Source organism: Arvicanthis niloticus, chromosome 19, assembly GCF_011762505.2.
Source record: "Arvicanthis niloticus isolate mArvNil1 chromosome 19, mArvNil1.pat.X, whole genome shotgun sequence".
Lineage (NCBI taxonomy): Eukaryota > Metazoa > Chordata > Mammalia > Rodentia > Muridae > Arvicanthis > Arvicanthis niloticus.
In genome coordinates, this window is record NC_047676.1 from 6,459,051 (window position 1) to 6,484,102 (window position 25,052).

The 25,052-nt window shown below is 39.3% G+C and overlaps 1 protein-coding gene across 1 annotated transcript; it reads left to right on the top strand.

Moving 5' to 3' along the window:
* The first annotated feature begins 3,253 nt into the window (after nt 1–3,253).
* On the top strand, nt 3,254–13,634 carry LOC117723657 (uncharacterized). Its single transcript, XM_076916347.1, has 4 exons — nt 3,254–3,392; nt 8,087–8,213; nt 8,687–8,782; nt 10,354–13,634. Exons 1-4 carry the CDS (start codon nt 3,387–3,389, stop codon nt 12,129–12,131), a joined length of 2,007 nt encoding a protein of 668 aa, XP_076772462.1. The 5' UTR covers nt 3,254–3,386; the 3' UTR covers nt 12,132–13,634.
* Nucleotides 13,635–25,052: the final 11,418 nt, after the last annotated feature.

Sequence of the window (25,052 nt, forward strand, 5' to 3'; positions counted from 1 at the left end):
AAACCTAACAGAATATATTGAACTCATGTTTGGTTCCAGAATAAAGCATCTCTTATTTCCTTTAATTTCAGAACACTGTTTCTCATATGACTCTTTCATATTATACCAACTGGGCAGCTTATTAAAATAAGGACCCAAGCCACATGCACTCACTCAGCAGAAGGGAGGTATTTAGTGGATATGTGATTTGCCAATCATGAAATATTTTAACTGCAGTGTTCACTGTACTATTGATTTAGAGCCTAAACAGCATTTAAAACTTGTGTTTTCTAATTTAATATAAATTGTTAAAAGAATAGCAATTAAGACCTAAAAATTAAGGGTCATTAATTTTAAATGATTAAATATCTCGTGTGTGTCCAAAATTGTGTTTTTAGTGATGCTATGTTCAAATGAAATTTATTTATAGAAACAAGATGGGGAAAAGACCAATTATATCTCTCATTTTTTAGTCTTCTGTATATGTTATTAAAGTACATCCTAAAATACATACCTCAAAGAACTTTAAAATAACCTTTTTTAAAAAAAAAGATTTATTTATTTTATTTATATGAGTACACTGTAGCTGTCTCCAGACACACCAAAAAAGGGCATCGGATCCCATTACAGATGGTTGTGAGCCACCCTGTGGTGGCTGGGAATTGACCTTGGGACCTCTGAAAGAGCAAGCAGCCAGTGCTCTTAACCACTGAGCCATCTCTCCAGCCCTAAAATAAGCTTTTTAAAATATGACATAAAATTAAAAGTCAAGTGTAATTATATTGTTTTTAAACCAAATCCCAAATTCATTTGGTTGACCAAATGCATATGCCGTGCCATGTGCCACGGTGAAAGTTTGTTAGCGGAGAGGCAGAGAAAGCACACATCTCTACTCTGATTCACAATATATACTTAAACTGTTCTCAGCTATTGAAACCAATACTCTGGCTTTAAACAAAACTACCATATCTTCACTTTCATTTATGTTACCTCTTTTATTACAAAGTAGAACTTCCCTGTGTTTTGTAAGTCACCTACGGGTACACTTTAATCTGGGCTCTTGGGAGATGGCAATCAGTGAGCTGATCTTGCTAGACAATCTTTGCTCACCTTAGAGCAAGCAGAAACTAGTTATAAAATTCATCATCAAAACTCTTGTGCTTTATGCTATCAATCTAGAATAACAAGACAGGCTGTCAGACAAGAGCCGTTTGCCCAGAAACCCATCATTCTCTGTCTATGGGAGTAAATATCAGAGGACTCATGCCTAATGATCTCTGGTAAATGGACATTACACATGCTCCTACTTTTGGCAAACTTTCTTTTGTCCATGTATGTGTGGAAACATTCTCACATGTCATAGTCACCTCGGCAAGAACAATATTATTAGAAAACAAACTCACGCCCTGTAAGAATATTAATTACTCTCAACTACTGAACAATCTCTTTAGCTTACTGTAAGCATAGATTTTAAAAGAATTTGGGCAAACATCACAGCTAATGTAGAATGTTCGTATGGGGGAAATGTAAATGATCAAAGTATTATACAATGATAGTATATGTGATAAAGTTGAAAATGCCAACATGGTCTAAACAAACATATGAGGTCTGAGAATTGGGCTATGGTATCCTTTCCCTAAAGTATGCCTGGGCCCCTAATGTCATGCTGACTGAGGCTTCCTCCAGAGTCTGCATGTTCAGTTTGTGCCTGCACCACATCCTCCTCCTCCTCTTGAATTAACCAATCCCACTAGGAGGAAATGGAGACTGCAGAACAGTTGAGAGTGAATGCTGCATCTTCATGAATCAGTGCCTCTCAGACGAGTCAGTGCCCTCTCAGGTAGGTGTCCATGTAACAGACACAAACATACATGTACACACACACACACACACACACACACACACACACACACACACACACACACACACACACTGGAAGCCTAGCTATGCTCAGAAATGCTAAGTTCTTATGGTTTCTGACAATGCCCTTCACTGCAGCATTCAGGAGGAGGACAAACCAGTCATGACCTCATTCTAAATAGACATGTCAATCAAGCATCCAGGTGAAGGTACTGCTTGTTGACTCTAGTTGCTCTAAGGGGGGCTGCATCCCTGGGTTAACACACTGCCTGGAATAGAAGAATTGAATAGGAACTTCACAGTCTCTGCTCTGAAACAGCTTCCCTGGGAATCAGCTTGCATCATGGAAGCATGAAGCCTTCCTTGTGATGGATGGAGTTTGTACCTTTGTCTCAAGCATGGACTGCCCAGGAATAAACCTTCCTAAAAAGAGACGGGCATTCTCGGGACTCCAGGTTTCCAGTGTAGCTTCTTTACAACAGTGAGCTCATTTGATAGTCCTAGGGACATATGTCTGATACCTTTGTATTCAAGGAGAAATCACCTCAGTGTTCTGCTGAGGAGAAGTGAGGGAAGTTCAAGACAGATACCAAATATTCAAATAGTCTCAAACATGAACGATTACTTGATCAGAGGAGAGAGGAAATTCTATAAGGAACATCAAAGGGATAGAGGGAAATCCTATAGTGCACATTGTACCAAGAGTCAGTACACACACCAGTGTGATCCCAGGAGCTCTGCGCCTCCTCTTGGGAGAGGAGGAGGAGGAGGAGGAGGAGGAAGAAGAGGAGGAGGAGGAGGAGGAGGAGGAGGGGGAGGGGGAGGGGGAGGGGGAGGGGGAGGAGGAGGAGGAGGAGGAGGAGGAGGAGGAGGAGGAGGAGGAGGAGGAGGAGGAGGAGGAGGAGGAGGAAAAGGAAAGCCTGTGCTCAGAGAACACCTGGTGGTGACAAGTTTTGATTTCCAATTCCCCTCTCTTAAGCACCTGAGATCCTGCTCTTCAGGCGGGGTCATCAAGAGCGGTTTCATTAATCATCTTAACGAAACTCTCTGTCCTACATTAGTTTCCTGCTTCCCTTTGTTTTTTTTTTTTTTTTTTAAAGTAAAGCAGACCATGAAAGCATGATTTCCCATGTGTTGGTGTGATTTTATAACTAGATTTGTAGATTTGAGCTTTAAAATCACGTTTTAGCAGAAATTACTAGCAAATGTGATAAACATTGCTGTGAAAGGCTCGACTCACAGGCTAGCATCGCGTGCTGAGACCACAGCACTTCAAAAGAGCCCGAAGGCCCGGTGGCTGCCCAAGTGCTGAAGACTCTTTCTTTCTAATTTCACCTGCTCACAGTAGGAAAAGTACCCGGGCAGTACACAAAACTCCTTTGGTGTGTTCCTGGAAGTCCTTTGCACTGACTTGTGGGAAATGTAGTCCCAACAATCATGACATCACCAGAAGGGGTTGTTGGTACCAAACTTCCGGATTCGTTTTTAAACCTTGCTTCTTCCAAAGTTAAGTGAGTGTCTTGCTCAGCGAGGCTTGGATCTCTGACATGGAGGTTGGTGCGGGGAGCAGCGCTGTCCAGCAGATCTGAGGGACTGTGCAGGGTGGCGGGTCGGGCGCGGAGGGCGCTTACTTGGGCTTGTTGTGAGACAGGGCAAGCTGCTGACCTGGACGTGCTGTGCTGACCTAGGGTGGGCCACTCCCCTGGGAACAGGATTGACCTGGGAGAAGGTTGGAAACAACAGGATTGCAAGGGCAGGCTGTGTCTGCTGACTTCCTGAGCTGAGTTGCTGAAGGGAGCTCACTCAGCTTTGCTGAGAACCTGCTCCGTCTAGCCTACCCATGGTCACGTGACTGTAGTCAGCGTCTCCAGACTTACAGAACTTTCTGAAGTTCCTAGTGTCCAGGGACAGAGAGTCTTGTGAGGGCGACTGTTGTGTGTTGCTTTTCCTTTGGAATGAATTGTTAGATTTATGGATGCCTCGGGTTGAGTAGGAATTTCTAGTGGACACCGCTGTGACCTGAATCATCACAATACTTGACTGTGTAGCCACAGAATAATCTTGGAATTGGTATGAACCTGTGGTTGCACAATCCAAATAATTAAGATTTTACACTTCAGATTAAAATCATTAGACAGTTATACCCCAATAATCCTATCTGAGTATGTGGGTTTTTTTTTTTTTTTTTCTTCAAAATTTGGACGGCTTTTCTTATAGAATAAATGCGAAGAGAGAAAGATCGCTGGGAGGGGCTGGAATGTCTGAAAGGGAAGGGAGAAATGGCTCTGCCAAGCTGCCGGGCTCTGTACATTGTTCTCTTACCACGTTGTTTACTTTTGTCTGTTCACATTATCATCACTGTCTAAATTCTCCTAAATGTACTGTCTCTCAATGTGACTTTCTGGTTCACTGATGCTTCCTGAATAGTTCTAGAAAGGATTCCCCAAGTTTTTGTACTGTGTTTGAGAGACTGTAAGATAAATTTCGAAAGCTATGGCACACTTAGGATCTTACGATTTTCACATAGGTTCCTGTTCATGCAAAATGCATTGTTGTTTTATTAGTTTTGTGTGTCCGACTTAACAGCTTCCTTTATTCTTCTCAGTTATAAAACAGCTCTATATTCTTTAACACACACATTGTTTTTCTTTATATTCTCCCTTTCTGTGATTTTGGAGGTCATCTTAATATGGTTAGAAATGAATGTCTTTAGTTTGAATGAATTTTTAATGACAGCATGAAAGTAAAAAAATTAGGGAATTGTGGTACACAGTTTCTCTGTTACACTCCTCAATTCACAGCTCAATTTGTGATATTATTATTCAGTGATGTTACAGGATGCAATATGGTCATTTGGGAAAATATGGATGATATTAGATTTGTGAGCACAGATCAAAAAGAAGAAAGGAAGGAAATAAGCTGAGAATAACAGATGAGACTGTTTATTAGTACACACAGAGCGGGGCATGGACTCTCCTGGAAGTATGGGATGGGGGTTGTGTGAGGGGAGAAACCTGGCTTGCACCTTTTAGAGACACAAATGAGAGGCTTGGAGATGAGACAATGGGTGCTGCTCTAGGAGCCCATGCAGAGATATGAATCACACAGTGCTGGCAATGAGAACACAGGGTATCTCAGAAACAGCTGCCTTAGGGCATATATCCCTAGGCCCTGAGAAGAGTTAGATCCCCCATAACAGCAACAATGACTTGTTCATGGCACTGTATCCTCTGTCAGATTTGCCTGGCCAAGTCTGCTGCTGGATAAAGACAGAATTAAATTCCCATTTTCCTTTCATGGGGCCTCTGAGACAGCCATGGGTCTGTATAGATCCCCACAGTGACTCAACTTATTGCTAAATTTTCTATTATTTTGTTAGTATAATTTATTCCATTTGTAAAGAAATCCTTCATGTATTGTTCTACCCATTGGCTGCTCAAACTCAGACCCTTGGTCAAACTTAGCCTCAGGATGCTAACCTCAGCCCACAGGTGCTCATATTTTCTGCTTCTTCATTGTATTTGTCATTGTTATTGTGCATATTGGGTTGAGAAGTACCCTCTCCATCACCACGGTTCTCTACTGTGAGAAAAATAAGGTGATGTGTGCTATATTATAATACAAGCAGGAAACACTAACATATATTTTTTTTTATTGTGCTGGCTAGATTATTGTGCAGTTGAAACATGTAGCAGCATATTTTCCCCTGCAAGTTGGGAGAAGCTAAGGTGGGAAAAGTAAGGAGAAGAAGAGGAGGAGTAAGGAGAGGAAGAAGAGAAGGGGGAGGAGGAGCTGGGGAGAACAGAGTTGTAAGAGCCATGGATGGCCATACACGCATCGAGAGCAGTCCTGGGTAACAGCTTATATCTAGGTTAGTTAATTGGTTAATACTTCCAATTGTGTGGGCATCTTGTTAGTTGAGCATTACCAAACATATAAAGCTATTGGATAATCTTTAAACATTAGAGTCTCATTTCTACCAGGTATCACATGGATGGCAAGATGGTCTGGGCTCAGCCCAGCCTTGTGGAGACAGCGTGGAAGATTGGCAGAGCCACCTCTCACACTGGTGTCTTGTGGGTGGCAGGGCTGGTGGCTCTGGCTGCCTGAGCCACGGCAGCACCTAGAACATGCCGCTGCCTGTGACCTCAGGCCTAGCCTAGTCAGGAACATGGCGACTGATTAAGAACAAGCTGGGTTGGGTGCCGCTGTTTTTAAAATATTACCTGCAACAGAAACAAACTTTACCTATGTGAGTATAGGAAATACTTCCTTAAGATCAGGCTGTGTGTCAGCCTGTATAACATTTTCCTAATGACTGATGGAACATGACATAATCTGATACGTGAGGTGCTACATCTGGACTGGTGGCCATGGGTTCTATAAAGAAGCTAGCTGAGCAAGTCATGTATGGCAGGCCTGTTACCAGAACCCCTCCATTATTCAGACAGAACAGGTTTTTGTCCTGTTTGAGACCCTGTACAGACTTTCTTCACTGATGAACTGTGCTGTGGAAGTGTAAGCCCAATAAACCCTTTCCTCTCAAAGCTAAATTTTTGTCATGGAGTTTCATGGCAGGAATAGAAGCTCTAACTAAGGCATATGTGTGTTTGTATTGTGGTACCGTTCATGTCTAAGAGATTGTCTGATCCTCTCTAACTGGAGTTATGGACCATTGTAAGTGGCCATGAGGCATCTAGGAATCAACCCCTTTGGAAGAGTAGCCAGGGCTCTTAACTACTGAGCCATCTCTCCAGCCCCAGCACACTGTACTGTAGTTGCGCTTGTTTTCCAGTTTATTCTTCTTAGAAGTATCATATCATAGGAGTTTCTAGGACCTTCTGTCATCCACTTTTCTTAAAACAACACCAGATGAGGAGTATTTTAAGGAGATTACTTACCTATATCAGAAGTAGTTTCAGCTCTCCTCTTAGTTAGGGCCACCTTTAGATTTATATGCAGAAGTGAATGATGGCTTTTTGTGTAGAGGTAGGTATCAGAAAGGCAGACATGTCCTTCTTTCTCCAGGCCTGGCTGCCATGTTCCCTCTCTAACTTCCTACACTAATGGAGGCCCTGGCTGGCCAGGAGTGCCAGCCTGGGACCCACAAGACATTGGCATGTCTGCTGCCTCTGCTGGTCAGCTCCATGGCATCCAGTCCCCATAACCCAGGGAATATCTGCTATCCCCATGCAGTAGATATAACAATTCCCAGTACCTGGTAGAAATAACACTCTTAACATTTAAGATTAGCCAAATAGATTTTTATATATCAGCAAATACTCAATACTCAAGATGGCCACACAATTAGAATTGTTAACCCTATTACCTAACCTTGATACGAATAACTACCTTAGACAGCTAGAGACACAGGGACATGCACGGACATCTTCTCTCCTCTCTCCCCTTCTTCTCCCTCATTCCTTCTCCCAACTCCTAACTCCGCCTACCTCTTCTACTGCCCAATCACTGGCTCTAGTCTGTATTTTACAAATTAAGGTGGGCAGAAGGTTCACAAGAAGTCACCTGTATACTGATTCACTCCTCTCTGCAGCCCATCCTGAGAAAGTGGAATTAGCATCAAAATATAAGACCAGGGATATCCACAACATCTTTGTATTTATGTTATTATTGATAATTATAATTAGCACAATGTTTAAGTTAATTGTGGTTATTTCTATCCCAGTTTAGCTTCCAAATGGATGAGACTCACACTATGATTTATTTATTTGGCTTTCGCTCAGTTCCTGGGGAATTATGCCTAATCTATTTTTGTAAACCTAGACTGGCTACTTCCTCTGCTGTTCTCTAACTTTTTGCAGATTTAGTCTTTCCTGAATTATTTCAACTCCATCAGTGTTTCTTGGGGGTTGGGGATCTCACTTGGGCATGTGCTACTGATCCATCATGACTAAGGGATATCTCATGTCCTACCATCTTCCCTTTCTTCTCCCTATTTACCCTTCTTATGCTGGTCCTTTCCTTTGACCCCCACCCCAGTCACTGAACCTCTATCACCCTCTATTTTTCCTGATAATTGGCTGTTGCCAGTTTTATTTAACAAATACTTTTACATTTGAGAGCAAGGATTATACAATAAATGAAAGTGTAATTTAGAATTTGCTTGTCTTGTGGAAGCCAGATCTTGTGGTATAGATTTAGCATTTGAACACATAGAAGCACCAGATCAACCCCCAACAATGTGTGGTATTTCCTCTTTTTTTTTTTTTTTTTTTTTTTCTTTCAGGAAATGCTGTCATTCAGGGATGTGGTCATTGATTTTTCTGCAGAAGAATGGGAATGCCTTGGTCCTTCTCAGTGGAAACTGTACAGGGACGTGATGTTGGAGAATTACAACAACCTTGTATTCCTGGGTGAGGATAGCTTCCAAGATGAATTCTTAATAATTGTGAGCATGAAAGTTGCTCCCTTTGTACAGTACCTCATGAGAGCTTCTGCTTCCAACAATATCTGTTTATAGGGCTACTTTTAAAGAAATTTAAAAATTATTTATATACCTCAGAACTGTTTCTTCTGTTGTTGGTTCCTCCCCCCACCCCCATAAAAGTCTCATCTTTGTTAGAAAGTAAGTGGTACACCTTACAGAGACTGTCATACACTTAGGTTTTAAAAGTTGTCTTTGTAAATAAGGGATATGAATCTCTGGACCCAGAAGTACTAAGTTTCTCCTAAGGGTTCTGATGTGCCCATCAGAAAACATGTGAAAAACAAATCTTCTATACTCCTTTATTGTATCTTCTCATTCTTTATACACATAGTCCTGAAAAGGACATTTTATTTCCCAGGAGATCATACTAATAATATTGTTTCCTTTTTCCACAAACAGGTCTTGCTTCCTCTAAGCCATACCTGGTCACATTTCTGGAACAAATACAAGAGCCTTCAGATGTGAAGAGAGGAGCGGCTGCCACTGTGCACCCAGGTATGTCAGGAGGAGGGTATCAGAGAACAGAGTGGGAAATTCTAAGATCTAATATAAAGCCATTGAGACACAATATTCTGGTTTAAATCATCTTTTAAAGCTATAATTTTCTATCTTTTTCTGTGAAAAGACATTATCTAACATTAAGGATGCATTATGTCTAATAAGCTGTGTTTTCTTCTACCATGAGATTAACTTGTGTTCCCCATGACAGCCAATGATCTGCCATTTCTAAGTAGTTTTTAACTTGGATGTTTTTTTTTTAATCTAAGATATAAAATATATATTTTAAAATGTGTACATACACCAGGCAGTGGTGGCACATGCCTTTAATCCCAACACTTGGGAAGCAGAGGCAAACGGATTTCTGAGTTTTAAGGCAGCCTGGTCTACAGAGTGAGTTCCAGGACAGCCAGGGCTACACAGAGAAACCCTGTCTCAAAAAAAAAAAAAAAAAGTGTACATACATTTTTTAAATTAAAGATTTGTCTCTATCCCTGGCTAGCTCCAAAATGAAAGAAACAGAAACTATAAGATTTATTTGATCAGATTCATGAGGCAATTACTGAGCAGTTAATAATCAATTCTAATCTCTAATCTTCTAAGTTAATATGGATATCTATCAGACAAAATGATCAGAATACTTGCATTTTTATATTGGTCTGGCTTTCTGGGCTTCAGGTGTCTTTACATGATATCTCTCTAGGCCCCATCTTTATAGTGAATCCTTTCCTTCCCCACCCCCCCCAACCACCCACCCTTTCTCTGTGTCTTCTTCCCTGTGCTGGCAGATGTCCAACTCTTTCCTCTCTACAGTTGGTCTATTGGTTGATCAGTTTTATTGACAAGTTAGATAATAACATGGGAACAAGTTAGATAACATGGGAACACAAACTTGATAAGGGAAATTCTTAGAATAAGCATTACATTACCATGTGTGGTTGGAAAGTAGATACGAGGCAGAAAAATCAATGTTTGAACAATACAAGGATAATCTTTACATTCTGCACAAACACATCATGCCTAAAGATAATGCATAAACTTCTTTCTTGAACCATTGAAATTTATTATTCATAAATTCAAAAACTAAACTCTATACTAATATAATTATAACTATATTGTGTACATTTAATATATTATATACATATAATGTATACAATATAGAAATATTGTTTGTTCTGTGGTGTTCAAAGGTAGACTATTTTATACTTTGTTTTTTTCTATTCATAAAATTTCTGTATTTGTGTTGGAGCTCATTTGCATTTACATAATGGGTTTTCTTAGTTGATATTATGTTTTGCTTACATTTTGATTAATATTCCTTTGATTAACTGTTCTTTGGTTCCATGTTCTATGTGGTCATGTTTTCTTTAGTGGAAGGCTACATGATTTTCACTTATTCTGTGTTTTAAATTAAGCTTCATTGAATAGAGGTTTAGGAATTTGAATGTACCTTAACATGTATAAAAACAAATGCATGTATGAGTAAATGTTGGTTTTTTAAACAGAAGCATTGTAAATGTAAAGAATTTTGCTTTACTTTTATTGATTTCTCAATTCTTCCTCCCCAGGGGGAAAATGCTGTACATGCAAAGAATGTGGCAAAGTCTTTGAGTGGACCAAAGTGTTTCAAAATCACCAGATAATTGATTTAGGAGAGACACCCTATAAGTGTGAAGAATGTGCCCAGCACTTCCATATTCCATCATTAAGTTCTGAAGAGACAAGAATTCATACAGGAGAAAAATCTTACAAATGTGACGTTTGTGGCAAGGCCTTCTGCATTCCATTACTACTTTCTAAACACAAGATAATTCATACAGGAGAGAATCCCTACAAGTGTGAAGTATGTGGCAAGGCTTTCCAACATCCATCAAAACTTTCCAGACATAAGAAAATTCATTCGGAAGAGAAACCATACAAGTGTGAAGTATGTGGCAAGGCCTTCCACTTTCCATCATTACTTTTGGTACACAAGAGAGTTCATACAGGAGAAAAACCCTACAAGTGTGAAGTGTGTGGCAAGGCCTTCCATTATCCATCAATACTCTCTAAACACAAGCGAATTCATACAGGAGAGAATCCATACAAGTGTGAAGTATGTGGCAAGGCCTTTCACATTCCATCATTTCTCTCTAAACACAAAATAATTCATAGAGGAGAAAAACCCTACAAGTGTGAAGTGTGTGGCAAGGCCTTCCATTACCCATCAAGACTTTCCAAACATAAGAAAATTCATTCAGGAGAGAAACCATTCAAGTGTGAAGTGTGTGGAAAGGCCTTCCAACATTCATCAAGACTTTCCAGACATAAGAAAATTCATTCGGAAGAAAAACCATACAAGTGTGAAGTATGTGGCAAGGCCTTCCGCTTTCCATCATTACTTTTGGTACACAAGAGAGTTCATACAGGAGAGAAATCCTACAAGTGTGAAGTGTGTGGCAAGGCCTTCCAACATCCATCAAAACTTTCCAGACATAAGAAAATTCATTCGGAAGAGAAACCATACAAGTGTGAAGTCTGTGGCAAGAGCTTCCATGTTTCATCATCACTATCTATGCACAGAATAATTCATACAGGAGAGAAACCATACAAGTGTGAAGTATGTGGCAAGAGCTTCCATGTTTCATCATCACTATCTAAGCACAGAATAATTCATACAGGAGAGAAGCCAAACAAGTGTGAAGTGTGTGGCAAGGCCTTCCAACATCCATCACAACTTTCCAGACATAAGAAAATTCATTTGGAAGAGAAACCATACAAGTGTGAAGTATGTGGCAAGAGCTTCCATGTTTTATCATCACTATCTAAGCACAGAATAATTCATACAGGAGAGGAGCCAAACAAGTGTGAGGTATGTGGCAAGGCCTTCCGCTTTCCATCATTACTTTTGGTACACAAGAGAGTTCATACAGGAGAAAAACCCTGCAAGTGTGAAGTGTGTGGCAAGGCCTTCCATTATCCATCAATACTCTCTAAACACAAGCGAATTCATACAGGAGAGAAACCGTACAAGTGTCAGGTATGTGGCAAAGCCTTCTATTATCCATCAAGACTTTCCAGTCATAAGAAAATTCATACAGGAGAGAAACCATACCAATGTGTAGAATGTGGAAAAGCCTTCTGTTTTCCATCATCACTATCTAAACACAAGACAATTCACACAGGAGAGAAACCATACAAGTGTAAAGAATGTGGGAAGGACTTCCGCTTTCTGTCATCACTTTCTATACACAAGACAATTCATACTGGAGAGAAACCCTACAAGTGTGAAGTATGTGGCAAGGCCTTTCATTATCCATCATTACTTTCTAAACACAAGATAATTCATATAGAAGAAAAACCCTAAAAGTGTGAAGTATGTGGCCAGGCCTTCCATGTTCCATCAAAACTTTCTCACCACAAGGTAATTCATACAGGAGAGAAACCCTACAAGTGTGAAGTGTGTGGCAAGGCCTTCTGCATTCCATTATTACTTTCTAAACACAAGATAATTCATAAAGGAGAGAATCACTATAACAGTCACCTATGTAGCAAAGCCTTTGTTTATCCTTCAAGACTTTCTAAACATAAGAAAATTCATACAAGAGAGAAACCATACAAGTGTGATGTATGTGGAAAGGCCTTCTGCTTTCCATCATTACTATTAATACACAAGGGAATGCATACCGGAGAAAAACCATTCCAGTGTGAAGTATGTGACAAGAGCTTCCATGTCTCATCATCACTATCTAAGCACAGAATAATTCATACAGGAGAGAAGACATACAAGTGTAAAGTATGTGGGAAGGCCTTCTGCTTTTCATCATCACTATCTAAACACAAGAGAAATCATACAGGAAAGAAACCCTACAAGTGTGAAGAATGTGGCAAGACCTTCCATTTTCCATCATTACTTTCTAAACACAGGATAAGTCATTCTGGAGAGAAACCCTACAATTGTGACTTATGTGGCAAGTCCTTCTATTATCCATTGTGCTCTTCCCCCAGGTCTGAGCAGGCCTGTGAGTCTTTTACCACAATAGACCAAACAACAGTAGGACCTAGGAGAGGCATTGCCTTGCCAGACTTGGTGCTCTACAGTCTGTTACCGAGCTAAGAAGAATGGACTGCCTGCTGAGCTAGCCTTGACACCTTTGAGACTGCTATCTACTATCCCAGCCCCTGGGCTAAACCGAGAAGAGACTCTGGGGGGCAGGGCTTCCCCTTTATATGTGAAAGCAAAATATTAAACTTTGGGCCTTGATCAGAGAACTTTGTCTTGGCCTCATCTCTTCTCGCCCTCCATTCCTGTTCATTCCCAGCCTTCTTCTCAGGTGAACCCAGTTCCCATAGCCTCTGGCTGCTACAGAATGGCGCCTAACATGGGGCCTGAGAACGGAAGACCAGCAGAGGAACACTGTCTTGGTGGATCTCCACGGAAAATGGAAGAAAAAGTGGAGTATCCAGAGAACTTGGTAAACAAGGAACAGCATTGATGATAGCTAAGTTATGGCTGTGTTCACAGGAAGTGTGTTTAAAGTGGATACAGTCTAGATTTGAATGAGCATTGGCCCAATGCAAGCTCATCTAGGGAGGTGACAGTGAGTTGGGGACAGGAGAATATTTGGCAAGCCCAAGAGGTGCCTCAGACGAAAGGAGCAGGGTTTAAAAGAATTTGAAAACTGAAACAAGGGCAGAACACTGAGTAGTATCCATAATTCTGCCTTCTTTGTTCACTTGTCCTTGGAGCGCCAATGTCCACGTGTTTCAATTGTGTGTTTTTTGTTTTGTTGTGTGAATGATTGGTGTTCTATGTTTTGTGGTATTCTATGTTTAATGTTCAAAAGATCATTAAAATTGCTTGATCCAACCCTTGGTCTAGTTTACCTTGGTTTCAAAGGCAGTCTTTATATGCAAAGCAGTGGCTGATAAGTTTGCTTAACACTTGTAGCTAAGAGTTGAGCTGAGCTGGAAAAGCCTTTCTAACAGTTGATTGTCCCTATAAGCTGCTTTTAAAGGGACCAGCAGTTTTTTAGAATCTATAAGGAAGCTAAGAGTGGTTTGTTGTAGAAAAATCTCTGTGACAAGGTGCTTTTATCTTAAAATTACAGCTAGAAAAAGAAAGAAATTTTGTTTGGTCTGAATATATAAGATGTGTTGTCAATTCATTTTTGTTTCTGATTGGTTTTGAGGTATAAATATGTTCTGCATGTCTTGGTTATAGATTATAAACTTATAAGATATCAGATTAAAAATTTACAACCTTGGTAACAAAAGTTTAACTTAACATTAGTAACTCAGGGTTAGAGTCATTCAGAGACCAGATGTATAAAGATAAGTTTTAAAAACAATGTCTCTTTATTGAGATATTAAAAGCTGCACTATCATGTATTCATATATAAAAATTGGCAGTAAAACTTTGTAACATAAAAGCTAATCTACTTGGTGTTGATTTTAGAGAAAATAGATTGCTTACATCATTAAAAATTGATTTTGTTTCTCAAAATTACAGTTATACTCTAATGTTGCTAAAGAGGCTTAAAAACATAGTTAAACTGCCAATATTCCATTGGCTACAGTTGATAGTTCAATCGAGAGTCTGAGTTTTTTTTGATTGCTCATGTTTATTAAAAAAAGATATAGCACATAGAGTTAAAGGTTTTTGTTTGTTTGTTTGTTTTTCGAGACAGGGTTTCTCTGTATAGCCTTGGCTGTCCTGGAACTCACTCTGTAGACCAGGCTGGCCTCGAACTCAGAAATGTGCCTGCCTCTGCCTCCCAAGTGCTGGGATTAAAGGCATGCACCACCACTGCCCTGCTTTAGAGTTAAAGTTAAAAAATAAAAAATAAAAATGAAAGGACTTGCAACACAGTACAGGCCTAGTCAGGCCTCAGAAAACAGGTGAGATTAAGAACATTTACATTTGAATTAAGACAATGCAGACTGAGCTCAGCAGAAGCTCAAGTGCCTAACATTCCTTTTGTCCTGGGTCTTCAAGAACAGCTCCTAGAAAGATGTTTCTTGCTGGGGAGGAGGGGTAATTCTAAGACCCAAAGAAGTTTACAACAGTCCGTGGGCCAAGAGTTACAATGATTAAAATTATGCCTACTTCCCTCCATGACGTTATAACTGTACCTGCTAACAAAAAATATATATATATTCAATTTGTTTTGGTTCCTTTGAGTCTGCTTCCTTCCAAAGTTGTTAAAAATGAGATGCTTTTGCTCCTCTAATGTATGTAACAATATTTAGAGGACAAGATTGCCTTCAGCTTGGCCTTTATCTGATACCCTTACTCAGCTAAAAAAGATTGGTTATTGAATTAATTCAAAACAAAGTTCAAACTTAAGATTTATACAACCTGACTTGCCTACAACAGCTGCCAGTCCAGTAAATACATATAAAATTATTACAGATATAAAAGATTGTTTTTTATACCCTTCCTTTACATTTCTGGTAAAGGTGGGAGGTTTGCATTCAGTAAATTTATTCATAATTTTTGAGAGCCCATGAAGGGATATTGTTAAGAAATGGTTGCCTCAAAGAATGGTTAATTGCTTTACATTAAATATATATAAAAATATTGTTGTTGCTTTAATGCAAAAAACTAAGAGTTTAAATCTTTTAGTATATATTATTCATTATATGATACTTTATTAGCGGATTTCTCTAAAAGAGTTTTTCTGCAAGCCTTTGCTCCAATATAACGAGCTTTAAAATTTTTTGGAGTACTTGTTGCTCCAAAAAGGATTCAAAGGCAATATCTGTTCAATATTTGAGATCTCAGTTATATCCTAAACAGATTGTGACACAGAAAATTCTAATAAAAATAGATAGTTGGGGCTAGAGAGATGGCTCAGCCTTTAAAGGCTAGACTTATAATTAAAAATATAAGAATTGAATTCCCAGCAACCACAGGGTGGCTCACAACCATTTGTGGTGGGATCTAGCAACGTCTTCTGGCTTACACGTGTACATGCAAAAAGAAAATGTTTTGCTTTTAATTTGATTTGAGTTTAATGATTTTCAAAAGTTGTTAAGAGATATTAATTGGCTAAAATCTTATCTTAAGCTTACCATAGGAAAATTTGAACCTCTATTTGATATTCTCAAGGGGCTACAAGTCCTAATTCCCCTTGACAATTAACTATAAAAGAGATAGCTTTGCTGAAAATAGAGTAAGCTGTTAGTTATCAACAGATATAATATATAGACTATGATAAATTGTTGACTGTTTGTGATATTACTACTCATATGCCCACAGCAGCCCTTTGAAAAAAAGAAACCATTAAGGTAGACTTATCTTTCTTCATCTACAAATAAAGTTTGAACATCCTACTATAAAATTATTATTGTGTTAATACAAGATTATATGATGAATCCTAAAAACATTTTAAATAAAAGGTTTATTCCTTATTCCAAATAACAATTAAATTGGTTATTAAAAATGATGTATATGTAATCTATATGTAATCAATTTTGACAAATAGATGTTACTCATTTTTGATTTAAAAAAATTAAAATATGTACATGTGACTTGACACCTTTTAGGGTTTCTAGTTCCAACTACTTTAACAAGAGAAGGAACTAAAAATATAACTAGTTATTGCCTATATTATTTTCCTGTGCTTGGTGTTCCATATCAGACTAAGATAAATAATGGAACTGGCTATTACAGTTATTTGACTACAGTCAAACATTTGAGATATTTTGTTGACAATTTAATATTACTGATATTTCATTATTATCCTTAAGGACAAGAAATTGTAAAAGAGAGATTATGAAACTTTAATATTTTCATAACTCTCTAAATATGGGAAAAACAGCTAATGGTGCTTCTTGCCAAGTTTTACAAGTAATTCTAAAAAATTGGCTTTTTTAAAACTAGAAAGGGGAAATTATACCCCCCAAGGTCAACCAAAAGCATACCTTGCTCTTATCTTATTTGTTTGAAATTTTCTACAAACTGATGATAAAGGTCAGTTTGCAGTGGATCACCACTGGCATCCAGTTACTTCTAACTCATTTGCCAGGGTCTTGTGGAGAGACCCCCTAACTAATACTTGGAATGGTCCTGACCCTGTTTTAATTTGGGGCCATGGCTCAGTCTGTATTTTTTCAGACAAAGAGAACAGAGCCTGATGTCTGCCTGAAAGACTGGTCTGTCAAGTGGACACAGATGTTGAGCCTAATAATTATGATTTTAATGATAAAGATGACTCAAAATCTTTATCAACCAGCTGATTTAACTTGATTTAACAGTCTCGACCCTTACTGGAGAGTAAGTAATTTTTACTAAGCCACCCACCTGGTGGCCAGACCCTTTGTCTGATCCCTGTTAATTAGCAGTTGAATGAGATACTGGAATACTTCCACTTCCAATCCTTGCTCATATAATCCTGTTACTTTTAACCTTTGAACCTTGTATTTTAAGCAGATTGATAGCCCTCACAGAGGATCACTCTCAGCAAGCTCAGCTATTCATCATGGCAGTTACACATCACTGTGAAGAATTGCATCTAGTGCATGCCCACAGGTCCTTTGGTCTGAATGTGGTCTGGGTCTAAAGAGTGTGCCAATGATGGCTGGTTAGTCAACGACGAGTAAGAGTGTTTTGAGCTCCTATAAACCTAAGACAGCGGCATACATCATTATGCTATGTATGTTTTCCCCAATGACGGGTAATTATAGGAGTAATTTTTAGCTCCTATAAACCTAAGACAGAGATTTACATCAATATGCTATGTATGATTTCCTCAATGACGGGTAATATAGGAGTAATATAAATGCCAACCTAAGCCAGGCATGGTTGCCCGACCACTTGAGACCCTAGACGGGATGAAATAATGTGCCCCATCCAGATATTGGAACTGCCATCTTTAAAAATTAAGGGGTAAATTGTTCCCTTCCCCCAGGCCTGAGCAGGTCAACGAGTCTTTTCCCACAATAGACCAAACAACAGTAGGACCTAGGAGAGGAATTGCCTTGCCAGCCTTGGCGCCCTACTGTCTGCTACTGAGCTAAGAAGAATGGACTGCCTGCTGAGCTAGACTTGACACCTACTGAACTTCTATCTCCTAACCCGGCCCCTGGACTAAACCAAGAAGAGACTCTGGGGAGTGGGGCTTCCCCTTTATATGTGAAAGCAAAATATTAAACTTTGGGCCTTGATCAGAGAACTTTGTCTTGGCCTCATCACTTCTTGCCCTCCATTCTCGTTCATTTCCAGGCTTCCTCTCAGGTGAAGCCAGTTTCCGTAGCCGCTGGTGGCTACAATCCATCATTACTTTCTAAACACAAAATGATCCATACAGGAGAAAAGCCCCACAAGTGTGAAGTGTGTGGCAAGGCCTTCCATTATCCTTCAAAACTTTTGAGCCATAAGAAAATTCATACAGGAGAGAAACCGTACAAGTGTGAAGTATGTGGAAATGTATTCTGTTTTGCATCATCACTTTCTAAACACAAGAGAATTCATACAGTAGAGAATCCCTACAAGTGTGAAGTCTGTGGCAAGGCCTTCTATTATCCATCGTTACTTTCTAAACACAAGAAAATTCATACAGGAGGAAAAACCATACAAGTGTGAAATATGTGACAAGGCCTTTCATTATCCGACTGAACAAATTGCCCTATTTTATTCTATGGTCTTCTATGATATTCATAGGTACCTGTGACTATTTCAAGCTATGTGGATCTGGTTCATCCTCTTCCTCCATCTTCTCCTTCCTTCTCCTGTCTGTCACCTGTCCTCCTTTTCTGAAATTATTAGCCCCACCTTCCTATTTCATTATCCAATTACAGACTCTAGCCTTCTATTTTACCTGCCCTCACCTGCATATGGACATCAGTCCACAATGTGCTCTATCTAAAGCCAAGGCCATAAAAAACTGTTGCTTTGAACTTATAATGAGCATAGAGAATGAAGTACTGCTTTAAACTTGTTATTGATAGTGTTCTGTGACTTCCGTTTTGTATAACATTTAATTTACAAGGTAATTAGCTAAAGAAATTTTGTCTAAGAAGGTATAAAATGGCCAAAGAAAAGTAAAAGTTAGTAGCTTGAGGGTAGGAGCTCTGCCTCACCCATCCACTTAAATGTGATGTAGCCATTTTCTGTTTCATCCAATGTGTATGTTTTCTGTGGGAGTGACACTTTTCTCTATGATTCCCAAAGAGGTAACTAGCCTGTCCTTTAGAGCTCCTGGGCCCCATTTTTTGAGTTCTTTGTTGTTTTGGAGGTTATCTTCTTGAGTTCTTTATATATTTTGGATATTGTATGTAGGGTTAGTGAAGATTTTTTCCAGTCTGTAGTTTTCTGAATTCTCCTAGTGACACTGCCCTTTACCTTTGCCTCAAATTCTTGCTCTCTCCAAGAGTTTTAAAATGAAGGGTTGTTGGATTATATCAAAGGCTTTTTCAGCATCTAATGAGATGATCATGTTATTTTTTAACTCTCCTTTGGGTTTGTTTATATTAAAATTCTTTGATTGATGGATTATCATATACTGAACCATCCCTATGTCCCTGGGATAAAGCTTATTTTATCATGGTGAAAGTTTCTGTTGTATTCTTGGATTCAGTCTGTGAGGATTTTGTTGAGTGTTTTTGAGTCAATGATCATAAATACAATTGGTCTTAAGTTCTCTTTCCTTGTTGAGTCAGGTTACTGTGGCCTCATAGAATGATTTAGGAGTGTTCCTTCTGTTTCTATTGTTTAGAATAGTTTGAGAAGTATTTGGTATTAGCTCTTCTTTGACAGACTGGTAGAATTCTGCACTAAATGACTGCTTCTATTTCTAACAGGTATTGGGATTGTTTAGATAGTTTACCTGATCTTGATTTAACTTTGATATGTGGTAGGAATCTGTATAAAAAATGATCCATTTTGTCTATATTTTTCCAGTTTTGTTGTGTTTAGGCATTTATAGTAAGATCTGATAGCTTGCCGGGCAGTGGTGGCGCACGCCTATAATCCCAGCACTTGGGAGGCAGAGGCAGGCGGATTTCTGAGTTCAAGGCCAGCCTGGTCTACAGAGTGAGTTCCAGGACAGCCAGGACAACACAGAGAAACCCTGTCTCGAAAAACAAAACAAAAAACAAACAAACAAAAAAAGATCTGATGGCTTATTGAAGTTCCTCAATTCCATGTCTTTCTTTTCATTTGATTCTATTATTTTGGATACTGTCTGTGTGTCTTTTAATTAGTTTGACTAAGCATTTGTCTATCATGTTGATTTTCTCAAAGAACCAGCTCCTGGTCTTGATGATTTCTTGTATCATTTTCTATGTTTCCAACTGGTTGATTTAGGCCCCGAGTTTACCTATTTTCTGCCATCTTCTCCTCTTGGGTATGTTTGCTTCTTTTTGTTCTAGAGCTTTCAGGTGTGCTGTTGCTAATATAGGATCTCTCCAATTTCTTTATGAAGGGACTTAGTGCTATGAATTTTTCTACTAATACTGCTTTCCCAAATTAACACTGTGTCCCATGAGATTGGGTATGCTATGTCTTCATGTTCATTGAATTCTAGAAAGTCTTTAAAATTTTTTATGTATTTCTTTCCTGACATACTTCCCTGTGAGTATGTGTCCTTTCTGTTGTTTTTGTTGTTTCTGTTGTTTTGACTAAGTCCACAGTCTTAGTCTTTGGTAATTTGGTAGAATGCAAAGGGTTATTTCAATCTTCTTGTATCTGTTGTGGCTTGTTCAGTTTTGGAGAAGGTTCTGTGAGGTTCTGAAAAGGAGATGTACTTTTTGTTTTGGGGTGAAATGTTCTATAGTTATCCGTTAAATACATTTGGTTCATAACTTTTGTTAGTTTAATTGTATCTCTGTTTAGTTGCTGTTTTGATGACCTGTCTATTGATGAGAGATGCTGAAGTCTCCCATGATCATTGTGTGGGGTCAGTGTGTTTTGAGCGTTAGTAAAGTTTCTTTTACAAATGTTGTGCCCCTGTGTTTGTGGCATCGATGTTCAGAACTGAGACTTCCCCTTGGTGGATTTTTTCTTTGATGAGTATGAAGTGTTCTTCCTCATCTCTTTGGTTACTTTTTTTGAAAGTCCATTTTTTTAGACATCAGAATTGCAACTCTAGCTTGTTTCCTGGAACTGTTTACTAGGAAAAAATTTTCCCATCCCTGTACTCTGAGGTAGTGTCTATCCTTGTTGCTAAAGTATATTTCTTGTATGCAGGAGAATAATGAATCCTGTTTATATGTCTCTCTTTTAGCCTGTTTCATTTTATTGTGGAATTGAGTTCATTCATGATAGGAAATATTGACCAATGGTTGTTATTTTCTGTTATTTTGTTGGAGGTGTTCTTTCTGTGTGTGTGCTTCTCTACTTTTGGGGTTGTTTTAAGATGAGTATTAATTTCCTGTGTTTTCTTGTGTGTAGTTATCCTTCTTGTGTCAGAGTCTTCCTTCTATTATCCTCTGTAGAGCTGGAATAGTAAAAAGATATTACTAAATTTGGCTTTGTCATTGAATATCTTGGTTTCCCCACCTATGGTGATTGAAAGTTTGTTGGGTATAGTAGTCTGGTCTGGGTTCTGTGGTCCCTTAGGGTCTGTAAGACATCTGTCCAGGATCTTCTGGATGTTAGAGTCTCTGTTGAGAAGGACATTCTATTTTTCTGTCAGGTCATCTTACTTCAGGATGGTGGGGTACAAAAAAAGAACAGTGGATTCCATGATTATGGGACTACTATGGCACTTCTTTGGCTGTGAAATGAGTTTCTTGGTCAGAAAACATACTGTGTGGAATCCCATGACAATGGATATGTCACTTTGTAAGTTCATGAATCATGGTTTGGGCAGAAGCATCATGTATAGGAAAGGCAGATCCATAACCAGAATAAGTAGCTATTCCAGGAAGAACAAAAGAGTTTTTTTCCATGGAGGAAGCTGTCCAGTGTATTGCTGGCTGGTCACCTTGGTGAATGCTGCTACATCTGGGACTCAGTGTTGGTCTCTGGTGTTGGCAGATGTGGCATCCAGCAGGAGCTGTAGCCTGGTCAGCCTTGGTGAGTGGATGTACATGTTTTTGAGCCCAAGCATAAACCCATCCTGCCAAGATGACCACTTTGTTCATGTGCCCATCAGACAATGAAAGGGATGGCTGGGGACAGAGGCTGAGTGTCCAAAAACAAATGGGTCATCTTATCCATTTAATTATTGAACTCCTCCTTTGCTGAAGTCACTTTTTGATGAGCATTTACATATGACACAAATATCTTCTCATCTTCTGCCCACTTGGAGAGATCTATCCACAGATACTTCCCCAGAGCTCTTTCACTAACTTTCCAATTGTGATCTTTCCAGGTCCTCAATTATTCAGTCAATCCATTAGCTACAGTCCATGAGTCAGTGAACAACCATACATTTCTGGTCATGTCTTCTTCCAAAAACAAAACAAAACCACAAACTTCCACCCACTGTGAGTATTTCCCTTCTCCTGTATTTTTCAGGGTTGTGCCAGAAAGGAATTGTAATGCTGCAGCTATCCACTTCTGGGTGGTGCCTGCCAAATGTGGTCATAGTCTTTTCTTCTTCAGTCAACCAATCTTGTGGAACACCCCATGAGCCTAGAGGTGCATGTTTGGCCACAGACAGAATTTAACAGAAGGAGAAATAATTCAGGCAACTTCTTCATATAACTTCCTGGTGCTTTTTTACCTTCTTGGGCCCAATAACATATATACTACTTGCATTTGATAATACATTCCATGCCCTACTTTATGACTTAGTGGCTCTGATAACATCCAGCTCATGAGGGGCAGTTCAGGTCACATGGAAACTTGGTGTCCTAAAGTCAAATGTGGAGTTTCACTAAGGTCCAAGAGCAGTCAGGAGCTGTCTTTCAAAGGGAGAATAGTTATATGTAAATGATGGTAAATCCTTGCTCCAAAAGCCCATAAGCCTTTTCTGTGATTCACCTATAGTGGCCTGCCAAAGGCTCCAAACAGCATCTATATCTGCCACTGACACCTCAAGTATCATTGGGTTTGCTGGATCATATGGTCTAAGCGCTAGTGGGCCTACACAGCAGCCTGGACTTGTTGAAGAGCTTTCCTTGGTTCCAGGCCCCACACAGAGCTAGCAGCTTTCCAAGTAACCTGGTATATGGTCCTAAGTAACCTATCCAGGTGAGGAAAGTGCTGTCTCCAGAGTCCAAATGGATGCACTAAGCATTGTGCTTCTTTCTTGGTGGTGGGAGAGGCCAGGTGCAATTACTTATTCTTCACATTAGAAGAAATATTTCAACATGACCCAGTAGACTCCTTGGAATTTCCCTGAGATAAGAAGTCTTGAATTTCATTGAATGTATTTCCCAATCAGTGATATGTGTGTGTGTTGCCAATGAGTCCAGAGTAGTTGCTACCTCCTGTTCACTTGGTCATGACACAGAGCAGGAGAGTTAATTCGTCTTTGAGGAAAATCTATAAAGGTATATTTCTGGCCTTGCCAACTAAAAGCAAACTGCTTCTGGGGGTCCTCATGGACAAACACTAAGAAAAGGGATTTCATTTGCAACATCAATAGCTGCAAACCATGTATCAGGAGATGTGGTAATTTACTCAATTAAGGATATCACTACTATTGGTACAGGAGCTGCAATAGGAGTTACTACCTGATTTTATATTCAATAGCCAACTGTCATTCTTCATGATCCATCTGTCTTTTGCATTGGCCAGATAGGAGAGTTAAAGGGAGATGTCATGGGACCTGCCACACCTGCTTTCTTTAAGTCCTTGATGGTGGTACTGATTTATGCAATTCAACTAGGGATTCAACAATGCTTTTGATTCACTATTTTCTTTGACAACTCGAAAGGCTTCTGCTTAGCCTTTCAACTTTAATAGTCCTCACTCCACATGACAGGGAATAAATCTGAGACAATGTCCAGCATATATATATATATATATATATATATATATATATATATATATATATCAGAACTGCATTTCTTACCTGGCCTCTAAAAGCTCCCACTTTATCTCATGGGCCACAAGGTTTCATGGAGTCTTCAAGAATCAGCATCAATTCAGAAAATGTATCCAATAGATCCTGGAAAATTTGCTTATTGTCTTTCCCCAGTGTACAGTTATCCTTCTAAAAGCACATAGGCCCCTCTGAGGGAGAACTGGAGAAAGGATAACAGCAAAACTTTTAGGTGTCTAATCAAGGTCCTTCCTAGGGGAACTTGGCCACCTCTTTATTCAAGCACTTCTGGGTCTGAAAACTTGTTCATGTCTGAAAACTGATGCACTAAACATGATTGCTAACTGAAGATGCTTTTTTAGCAACCTTGGGCTACCCCCTTTCAGTTTCATTACCTGGTTTCATGGTAGGCTCTTGTCTAAATTCCTCTGTTGCTGCCTGAATATTTTTCTTATTCTCAGTTATATGCCTTTCTAAGTTTTGTGTAACTTCCTGTCTGTGTCTGAGTATTTTGATATTAAGTCTTTTTAAGGCTTGCTTAAATTCCTCTGTCTGAGTCTGAGTATTTTGCTCAATTTTATTTATTAAGACTCTCCATTTTTTCTTCTAAGGCATGTACCTTATCAATACACTTTTTGTATCTTTTTTTACATCTCTATGGGGTTATTTTTGAGCTGGTATAGAAACCCACTTTAGCTAAACCCAATCTTGTACAGTATGAAATACCAAATGAGAATAATTATAACCTATATTGCGCCAACCTCAGGTAAGTCAACTACCTCTTTTTTTGTTGCCTCTCTTCTCAAGTGATCTAAACTAGCACTGTTTAGATCCTCAAATGTTCTACTATGTTACTTCCCATCCTTGACTCTCTCTTTCAGGACTTTCCAGATCATTTACCAAATCTGTTGGCTCCTCAGTTTCTCTGGAGCTGGAGTGATTGCTGCATCTGTAGGTGGGGTCTTGCCACAAGTTGGAGCAGTAAAATGTTGCGTTAAAAAACAAAAATATTGAAAGGCAGTGGTGGCACACACCTTTAATCCCAGCACTTTGGAGGCAGAGGCAGGTGGATTTCTGAGTTCCAGGCCAGCCTGGTCTACAGAGTGAGTTCCAGGATAGCCAGGGCTACACATGTTGGGAGCTGACTCCTAGCAGAAAGCAGCTATCATCTTTGCAGCCATCTCAGGCCATATATCTTGACAAGAGACTTGTTTTCCAACAGCCCAGAACAGCTGAGAACACTCTAATAAACATTTTGTTTTTCTCAAATATCCTATTTTGTTGTATAGAGCCCACAGCTGCAAGGCACATGGCAAAGTGCCTTCAGCTGTATTCCCCCTGCTTGT